An 11,231-nucleotide genomic window follows, 5' to 3' on the forward strand; every position below is an offset into this window, starting at 1 on the left:
ATCAATCTGTGTCTTTTATCTGTTTGGTCTGATGTTCCACCTTTCCAATCCCCCAATTTGGGTGTTCTGACAAAACAGAGGTAAACACTATACAGAAGCCTCCATCTGTCTGTATCACAGCAAGATATATGGCAGAACACAGCTCTAGGTTTCAGCTCCATGATATCTCTACATGTCATGCAAGACTGAGTGCCCGTAGTGACAAGCGCCTACGGTGGAAACTGTAGCAGCTGAGAGAAAGTCAGTAGCGACCTTCCATGCATTTCCCATCAACAGAAAGGAAACCCTACGCAATCACACTGCCAATCATTATGTGAGTCAAAGCAAAATCTGTATGGCGCGATTTGAGTTATTTTAATACCGGTGGGAAAAAAATAATATCTTAAATAAAATAAATAACACATTGTGGGCAAGCACAGCACAGTACGTTAAAATACTAATCAAACCAAACCATGCAAAGTAAACCATGTCAGAAACGAGCAATGTGGACTTACAATACACGTTATGTAGGTGAGAATATGCAGATATCACATATAAATATGTACTAGCTATAATATGTATGGTTCTCTCAATATGTCACATGTTAATGCAAATCAACTCCAAGCATATTATTATCGTTATAGAAGTTAGTGAAAATGTCTCACTCACTCGTGGCGGGCTCGGCGAGATAGCTGTAACGCTTACGTAAGGCTAGAGACGTAAAGGTGTGACGTCGTTCTGGCTTTTCAGTCTGCAACAACAACACAACATCAGTTCTCTGTTAGAAGATGGATTACCTGACATTACCTGACTACTCACCTCATCAGATCAATAGGGTCTGATGGATTACCTGACATTACCTGACTACTCACCTCATCAGATCAATAGGGTCTGATGGATTACCTGACATTACCTGACTACTCACCTCATCAGATCAATAGGATCTGATGGATTACCTGACATTACCTGACTACTCACCTCATCAGATCAATAGGGTCTGATGGATTACCTGACATTACCTGACTACTCAACTCCCCAGATCAATAGGACCTGAAATGTAAGGTTTTGTAACAGACAGTAAAGGGTTGTAGCTATCTCTGGGTGAGTTTACTGACTGTGTCTCTTCTAAGAACTGTGAGAACTAAACTGGCCAGTGGTACTACAACATTTTTTACGTTAAAACACTATACATCCTTAACGGTAGCCGATTAACAACATATGTAAAGGAAATCAACCATGAATTAATTTCCTTTGGCTTATTGGTCATGTAGAAAAGCGTTCTTATTAAAATGTAAGCAGTAAATCCCCAACAGCTCTGCATGGTTAACTTCAGAGTGTTCTCCTAAAGGGACAGATCAGGGGACATGGATGGGTGGGCGGAGGTAGAGCCATGGGGTTTACATTGGCACACATCATGCAGTATGTACATGCTAACAGTTCAGGAGCTTCACAGAAGCAGAGCTAGATGATCCAATGGCAGCAGCAGAGGACACTGTGCCTTATTGAACAGCACAGAGCAGTGCCTTATTGAACAGCACAGAGCAGTGCCTTATTGAACAGCACAGAGCAGTGGCTTGTTGAACAGCACAGAGCAGTGGCTTATTGAACAGCACAGAGCAGTGGCTTGTTGAACAGCACAGAGCAGTGGCTTGTTGAACAGCACAGAGCAGTGGCTTGTTGAACAGCACAGAGCAGTGGCTTATTGAACAGCACAGAGCAGTGCCTTGTTGAACAGCACAGAGCAGTGCCTTATTGAACAGCACAGAGCAGTGGCTTGTTGAACAGCACAGAGCAGTGCCTTATTGAACAGCACAGAGCAGTGCCTTATTGAACAGCACAGAGCAGTGCCTTATTGAACAGCTAGGTCGCCAGAGAAGCACAGCCATGGAGGTACAGGGGTAAAGGTCACCAGAGAAGCACAGCCATGGAGGTACAGGGGTAAAGGTCACCAGAGAAGCACAGCCATGGAGGTACAGGGGTAAAGGTCACCAGAGAAGCACAGCCATGGAGGAACAGGGGTAAAGGTCACCAGAGAAGCACAGCCATGGAGGAACAGGGGTAAAGGTCACCAGAGAAGCACAGCCATGGAGGAACAGGGGTAAAGGTCACCAGAGAAGCACAGCCATGGAGGTACAGGGGTAAAGGTCACCAGAGAAGCACAGCCATGGAGGTACAGGGGTAAAGGTCACCAGAGAAGCACAGCCATGGAGGTACTACGGTTGTAAAGGTCACCAGAGAAGCACAGCCATGGAGGAACAGGGGTAAAGGTCACCAGAGAAGCACAGCCATGGAGGAACAGGGGTAAAGGTCACCAGGGTACTGTATATTACCTCTTCATCTGGGTCTGACTCCATTTCCTTGGGTTCCCAAGATGCATTGCAGAAACAGGCGGAATAAGGAGGGGAATGGACAGGATGTGAAAAGGAGTGATTGACAGAAACAGTTAGAGAAGCAAACCGCAAAGCCAGCAAAGAAAAACACAGAAAACAACAGCATTGAAAATCCAACACTTACAGCAGATTACAAGCCACAGAAACCACGGCAACAACCACAAAGTCAGCCAGTTGAAAAGAGCAAGGCATCAAAGCATGAAGTCCCAAATCAGATGGGAGATTTGGTTGGCTAGGAAACAGCCAGAGATAACCACTACGAAGCTCAGAACAGATAAAAGACACACTCGGGCAGCACTTCACCTCTAGCCTCCTGCTCTATCCCCCTGAATGACGATGAGATGATATGGACCACAGCCATGACAACAGCTGCTTACCTTCTTCAGCGCAGGGAGGGTGATGTTCAGGTTACACACGGCCGTCTGGGGGAGACCCTTAGCGGTCTTAGTGGTCTCCTTCAGGAATGTCAGACGGCCACACGGCTCCTGGCTGTTGTCTCGGACCTACAGAGGAACCACAGCGTTCAGGGGATATTCACTACATGGCAGAATGCACACAGTTTACTTAATGCTATAGATCAACTCTACTACTGGGATGTCAGGAAACCTGAGTTCCTGAGGGTAAAATTAGTTCATGAAGGGAGGGAACTCATTAAAACCAGTAATCCAGTTCAGTAGCTATGGACAGGGTCAGAATGGACCTGTTGATGGAGGTCACAGGATCCAGAGGGAAGGTAGGCCCTGTTTCTACAGCAGAGTTCAGGAAGCCAGTGATCCAGTTCAGTAGGTATGGACAGGGTCAGAATGGACCTGTTGAAGGAGGTCACAGGATCCAGAGGGAAGGAAAGCCCTGTTTCTACAGCAGAGTTCAGGAAGCCAGTGATCCAGTTCAGTAGCTATGGACAGGGTCAGAATGGACCTGTTGAAGGAGGTCACAGGATCCAGAGGGAAGGTAGGCCCTGTTTCTACAGCAGAGTTCAGGAAGCCAGTGACAGATCAATGAGAGGCAGGATGGAACTAGGTTATGGCCTCCAGGCCTTGTTCTAAAGCTGTTTGTTCCTATCAGTACTGGTTCCGTTGCAGCCTCCTACCCAGGCCATGAGTCAGTGGAGGACATCAAGCAGTCTCCTACCCAGGCCATGAGTCAGTGGAGGACATCAAGGAGTCTCCTACCCAGGCCATGAGTCAGTGGAGGACATCAAGCAGTCTCCTACCCAGGCCATGAGTCAGTGGAGGACATCAAGGAGTCTCCTACCCAGGACATGAGTCAGTGGAGGACATCAAGCAGTCTCCTACCCAGGCCATGAGTCAGTGGAGGACATCAAGGAGTCTCCTACCCAGGCCATGAGTCAGTGAGAACATCAAGCAGTCTCCTACCCAGGCCATGAGTCGGTGGAGAACATCAAGCAGTCTCCTACCCAGGCCATGAGTCAGTGGAGAACATCAAGCAGTCTCCTATCCAGGCCATGAGTCAGTGGAGAACATCAAGCAGCCTCCTACCCAGGCCATGAGTCAGTGGAGAACATCAAGCAGTCTCCTACCCAGGCCATGAGTCGGTGGAGAACATCAAGCAGCCTCCTACCCAGGCCATGAGTCAGTGGAGAACATCAAGCAGTCTCCTACCCAGGCCATGAGTCGGTGGAGAACATCAAGCAGCCTCCTACCCAGGCCATGAGTCAGTGGAGGACATCAAGCAGTCTCCTACCCAGGCCATGAGTCAGTGGAGAACATCAAGCAGCCTCCTACCCAGGCCATGAGTCAGTGGAGAACATCAAGCAGCCTCCTACCCAGGCCATGAGTCAGTGGAGAACATCAAGCAGTCTCCTACCCAGGCCATGAGTCGGTGGAGAACATCAAGCAGTCTCCTATCCAGGCCATGAGTCAGTGGAGAACATCAATCAGTCTCCTACCCAGGCCATGAGTCAGTGGAGAACATCAAGCAGCCTCCTATCCAGGCCATGAATCAGTGGAGAACATCAAGCAGCCTCCTATCCAGGCCATGAGTCAGTGGAGAACATCAAGCAGTCTCCTACCCAGGCCATGAGTCAGTGGAGAACATCAAGCAGCCTCCTATCCAGGCCATGAGTCAGTGGAGAACATCAAGCAGCCTCCTATCCAGGCCATGAGTCAGTGGAGAACATCAAGCAGTCTCCTACCCAGGCCATGAGTCAGTGGAGAACATCAAGCAGCCTCCTATCCAGGCCATGAGTCAGTGGAGAACATCAAGCAGCCTCCTATCCAGGCCATGAGTCAGTGGAGAACATCAAGCAGCTTCCTATCCAGGCCATGAGTCAGTGGAGAACATCAAGCAGTCTCCTACCCAGGCCATGAGTCAGTGGAGAACATCAAGCAGCCTCCTACCCAGGCCATGAGTCAGTGGAGAACATCAAGCAGCCTCCTACCCAGGCCATGAGTCAGTGGAGAACATCAAGCAGTCTCCTACCCAGGCCATGAGTCAGTGGAGAACATCAAGCAGCCTCCTACCCAGGCCATGAGTCAGTGGAGAACATCAAGCAGCCTCCTACCCAGGCCATGAGTCAGTGGAGAACATCAAGCAGCCTCCTACCCAGGCCATGAGTCAGCGGAGGACATCAAGCAGCCTCCTATCCAGGCCATGAGTCAGTGGAGGACATCAAGCAGCCTCCTACCCAGGCCATGAGTCAGCGGAGAACATCAAGCAGTCTCCTACCCAGGCCATGAGTCAGCGGAGAACATCAAGACAGTAGTATAGTATATGTACCTTCACACAGAAAGGAAGCCGGTTCTCTTTGAATGCGTAGAAGTTGAGCACCAGTAGCTGTCCAGCCTTGGTCAGAGGAGCTAAGTTACCATAGCAGTCCACATAGATGGGCCTCCCCTCCAGAACCTAGGAGACAACAGCATAATGACATCCTGATCACACAGCTTGGTCTAACCATACAGTGTTCAAGTCCTTCTAGAATCATGTCTGGTGCAGGAATACATTCCCCGGCATTGTGATGGATGAGAGCAGGAGATGTGCATAGGAAGTGAGAGCAGCAGGTGAAACTCACCTCGATGTCTTTGCTCCTGGCCACCTCCTCAAAGTTCTCCTGCTGTTCCAGGGTTTTGTCCACCTTGTCGTCTGTCATACAGAAGCAGCGCAGGCGGGACTCCATAGGGTCGTTCATCTTGGCAAACACCACGAACTTGGCCATGTAAGGAACACAGATGAGCTCTCTGTACAGCTGGGTGGCCAGGCCTACAGTCTCTGGGATCTGGTGGCAGTCAGCAAGCCAGAACCTGAAACACACACAGGACAGAGGACAGATACAGGTTAGAAAAAACACACAGGACAGAGGACAGATACAGGTTAGAAACAAACACATGTCATCTGTAGTATAATAACACTGAGAATACATCATGTCATCTGTAGTATAATAACACTGAGAATACATCATGTCATCTGTAGTATAATAACACTGAGAATACATCATGTCATCTGTAGTATAATAACACTGAGAATACATCATGTCATCTGTAGTATAATAACACTGAGAATACATCATGTCATCTGTAGTGTAATAACACTGAGAATACATCATGTCATCTGTATTGTAATAACACTGAGAATACATCATGTCATCTGTAGTATAATAACACTGAGAATACATCATGTCATCTGTAGTATAATAACACTGAGAATACACCATGTCATCTGTAGTATAATAACACTGAGAATACATCATGTCATCTGTAGTATAATAACACTGAGAATACATCATGTCATCTGTATTGTAATAACACTGAGAATACATCATGTCATCTGTAGTATAATAACACTGAGAATACATCATGTCATCTGTATTGTAATAACACTGAGAATACATCATGTCATCTGTAGTGTAATAACACTGAGAATACACCATGTCATCTGTAGTATAATAACACTGAGAAAACATCATGTCATCTGTAGTATAACAACACTGAGAATACCTCATGTCATCTGGTGTACAATAACACTGAGAATACACCATGTCATCTGTAGTATAATAACACTGAGAATACATCATGTCATCTGTAGTATAATAACACTGAGAATACATCATGACATCTGTAGTATAATAACACTGAGAATACACCATGTCATCTGTAGTATAATAACACTGAGAATACATCATGTCATCTATAGTATAATAACACTGAGAATACATCATGTCATCTGTAGTATAATAACACTGAGAATACATCATGTCATCTGTAGTATAATAACACTGAGAATACATCATGACATCTGTAGTATAATAACACTGAGAATACATCATGTCATCTGTAGTATAATAACACTGAGAATACACCATGTCATCTGTATTGTAATAACACTGAGAATACATCATGTCATCTGTATTGTAATAACACTGAGAATACATCATGACATCTGTAGTATAATAACACTGAGAATACACCATGTCATCTGTATTGTAATAACACTGAGAATACATCATGTCATCTGTATTGTAATAACACTGAGAATACATCATGACATCTGTAGTATAATAACACTGAGAATACATCATGTCATCTGTAGTATAATAACACTGAGAATACATCATGTCATCTGTAGTATAATAACACTGAGAATACATCATGTCATCTGTAGTGTAATAACACTGAGAATACATCATGTCATCTGTATTGTAATAACACTGAGAATACATCATGTCATCTGTAGTATAATAACACTGAGAATACATCATGTCATCTGTAGTATAATAACACTGAGAATACACCATGTCATCTGTAGTATAACAACACTGAGAATACATCATGTCATCTGTAGTATAATAACACTGAGAATACATCATGTCATCTGTATTGTAATAACACTGAGAATACATCATGTCATCTGTAGTATAATAACACTGAGAATACATCATGTCATCTGTATTGTAATAACACTGAGAATACATCATGTCATCTGTAGTGTAATAACACTGAGAATACACCATGTCATCTGTAGTATAATAACACTGAGAAAACATCATGTCATCTGTAGTATAATAACACTGAGAATACCTCATGTCATCTGGTGTACAATAACACTGAGAATACACCATGTCATCTGTAGTATAATAACACTGAGAATACATCATGTCATCTGTAGTATAATAACACTGAGAATACATCATGACATCTGTAGTATAATAACACTGAGAATACACCATGTCTTCTGTAGTATAATAACACTGAGAATACATCATGTCATCTATAGTATAATAACACTAAGAATACATCATGTCATCTGTAGTATAATAACACTGAGAATACATCATGTCATCTGTAGTATAATAACACTGAGAATACATCATGACATCTGTAGTATAATAACACTGAGAATACATCATGTCATCTGTAGTATAATAACACTGAGAATACACCATGTCATCTGTATTGTAATAACACTGAGAATACATCATGTCATCTGTATTGTAATAACACTGAGAATACATCATGACATCTGTAGTATAATAACACTGAGAATACATCATGTCATCTGTAGTATAATAACACTGAGAATACACCATGTCATCTGTAGTATAATAACACTGAGAATACATCATGTCATCTGTAGTATAATAACACTGAGAATACACCATGTCATCTGTAGTATAATAACACTGAGAATACACCATGTCATCTGTAGTATAATAACACTGAGAATACATCATGTCATCTGGTGTATAATAACACTGAGAATACATCATGTCATCTGTAGTATAATAACACTGAGAATACATCATGTCATCTGTAGTATAATAACACTGAGAATACACCATGTCATCTGTAGTATAATAACACTGAGAATACATCATGTCATCTGTAGTATAATAACACTGACAATACATCATGTCATCTATAGTATAATAACACTGAGAATACATCATGTCATCTGTAGTATAATAACACTGAGAATACACCATGTCATCTATAGTATAATAACACTGAGAATACACCATGTCATCTGTAGTATAATAACACTGAGAATACATCATGTCATCTATAGTATAATAACACTGAGAATACACCATGTCATCTGTAGTATACTAACACTGAGAATACATCATGTCATCTGTAGTATAATAACACTGAGAATACATCATGTCATCTGTAGTATAATAACACTGAGAATACATCATGTCATCTGTAGTATAATAACACTGAGAATACATCATGTCATCTGTAGTATAATAACACTGAGAATACACCATGTCATCTGTAGTATAATAACACTGAGAATACATCATGTCATCTGTATTGTAATAACACTGAGAATACATCATGTCATCTGTTGTATAATAACACAGAGAATACATCATGACATCTGTAGTATAATAACACTGAGAATACACCATGTCATCTGTAGTATAATAACACTGAGAATACATCATGTCATCTGTAGTATAATAACACTGAGAATACATCATGTCATCTGTAGTATAATAACACTGAGAATACATCATGTCATCTGTAGTATAATAACACTGAGAATACACCATGTCATCTGTAGTATAATAACACTGAGAATACATCATGTCATCTGTAGTATTGTAGTAACACTGAGAATACATCATGTCATCTGTAGTATAATAACACTGAGAATACACCATGTCATCTGTAGTATAATAACACTGAGAATACACCATGACATCTGTAGTATAATAACACTGAGAATACATCATGTCATCTGTAGTATAATAACACTGAGAATACACCATGACATCTGTAGTATAATAACACTGAGAATACACCATGACATCTGTAGTATAATAACACTGAGAATACATCATGTCATCTGTAGTATAATAACACTGAGAATACACCATGTCATCTGTAGTATAATAACACTGAGAATACACCATGTCATCTGTAGTATAATAACACTGAGAATACATCATGTCATCTGTAGTATAATAACACTGAGAATACATCATGTCATCTGTAGTGTAATAACACTGAGAATACACCATGTCATCTGTAGTGTAATAACACTGAGAATACATCATGTCATCTGTAGTGTAATAACACTGAGAATACACCATGTCATCTGTAGTGTAATAACACTGAGAATACATCATGTCATCTGTAGTGTAATAACACTGAGAATACATCATGTCATCTGTAGTATAATAACACTGAGAATACATCATGTCATCTGTAGTATAATAACACTGAGAATACATCATGTCATCTGTAGTATAATAACACTGAGAATACACCATGTCATCTGTAGTATAATAACACTGAGAATACATCATGTCATCTGTAGTATAATAACACTGAGAATACATCATGTCATCTGTAGTATAATAACACTGAGAATACATCATGTCATCTGTAGTATAATAACACTGAGAATACATCATGTCATCTGTAGTATAATAACACTGAGAATACATCATGTCATCTGTAGTATAATAACACTGAGAATACATCATGACATCTGTAGTATAATAACACTGAGAATACACCATGTCATCTGTATTGTAATAACACTGAGAATACATCATGTCATCTGTAGTGTAATAACACTGAGAATACATCATGTCATCTGTATTGTAATAACACTGAGAATACATCATGTCATCTGTAGTATAATAACACTGAGAATACATCATGTCATCTGTAGTATAATAACACTGAGAATACACCATGTCATCTGTAGTATAATAACACTGAGAATACATCATGTCATCTGTAGTATAATAACACTGGAAGACATTACACCATGTCATCTGTAGTATAATAACACTGAGAATACACCATGTCATCTGTAGTATAATAACACTGAGAATACATCATGTCATCTGTTGTATAATAACACTGAGAATACATCATGACATCTGTAGTATAATAATACTGAGAATACATCATGTCATCTGTAGTATAATAACACTGAGAATACACCATGACATCTGTAGTATAATAACACTGAGAATACACCATGTCAGCTGTAGTAGTAGTGAAGGAGACAGTCTTACCTGGCAGAGACGTTGGTAGTGAAGGAGACACAGTCTTACCTGGCAGAGACGTTGGTAGTGAAGGAGACACAGTCTTACCTGGCAGAGACATTGGTAGTGAAGGAGACAGTCTTACCTGGCAGAGACATTGGTAGTGAAGGAGTCATAGTCTTACCTGGCAGAGACATTGGTAGTGAAGGAGACAGTCTTACCTGGCAGAGACATTGGTAGTGAAGGAGTCACAGTCTTACCTGGCAGAGACATTGGTAGTGAAGGGGACACAGTCTTACCTGGCAGAGACATTGGTAGTGAAGGAGTCACAGTTACCTGCAGAGACATTGGTAGTGAAGGAGACAGTCTTACCTGCAGAGACATTGGTAGTGAAGGAGACAGTCTACCTGGCAGAGACATTGGTAGTGAAGGACACAGTCTTACCTGGCAGAGACATTGGTAGTGAAGGAGCACAGTCTTACCTGGCAGAGACATTGGTAGTGAAGGACACAGTCTTACTGGCAGAGACATTGGTAGTGAAGGAGACACAGTTTACCTGGCAGAGACATTGGTAGTGAAGGAGACAGTCTTACCTGGCAGAGAATGGTAGTGAAGGAGACAGTCTTACCTGCAGAGACATTGGTAGTGAAGGAGACACAGTCTTACTGCAGAGACGTTGGTAGTGAAGGAGACACAGTCTTACCTGGCAGAGACGTTGGTAGTGAAGGAGACACAGTCTTACCTGCCAGAGACGTTGGTAGTGAAGGAGACACAGTCTTACCTGGCAGAGACGTTGGTAGTGAAGGACACAGTCTTACCTGGCAGAGACGTTGGTAGTGAAGGAGACACAGTCTTACCTGGCAGAGATTGGTAGGAAGGACACAGTCTTACCTGGC

General features: G+C 42.0%; 1 protein-coding gene across 1 annotated transcript in view; it reads right to left on the minus strand.

Annotated features, from left to right (window-relative positions):
- Positions 1–10,792, minus strand: part of LOC120036473 (ankyrin-3-like) — a 61,717-nt gene extending 50,925 nt beyond the window's left edge. The window contains exons 1-8 of the mRNA XM_038982909.1: positions 10,780–10,792; positions 10,596–10,634; positions 10,444–10,480; positions 5,401–5,629; positions 5,109–5,234; positions 2,747–2,872; positions 2,310–2,336; positions 649–730 (exon numbers count right to left, since the gene is read on the minus strand). Of these exons, the coding sequence (XP_038838837.1) occupies positions 649–730; positions 2,310–2,336; positions 2,747–2,872; positions 5,109–5,234; positions 5,401–5,629; positions 10,444–10,480; positions 10,596–10,634; positions 10,780–10,792 (679 nt within the window). The remainder of the gene's footprint in view (positions 1–648; positions 731–2,309; positions 2,337–2,746; positions 2,873–5,108; positions 5,235–5,400; positions 5,630–10,443; positions 10,481–10,595; positions 10,635–10,779) is intronic.
- Between the last annotated feature and the right edge of the window lie 439 nt (positions 10,793–11,231).

Source organism: Salvelinus namaycush, unplaced genomic scaffold, assembly GCF_016432855.1.
Source record: "Salvelinus namaycush isolate Seneca unplaced genomic scaffold, SaNama_1.0 Scaffold1343, whole genome shotgun sequence".
Lineage (NCBI taxonomy): Eukaryota > Metazoa > Chordata > Actinopteri > Salmoniformes > Salmonidae > Salvelinus > Salvelinus namaycush.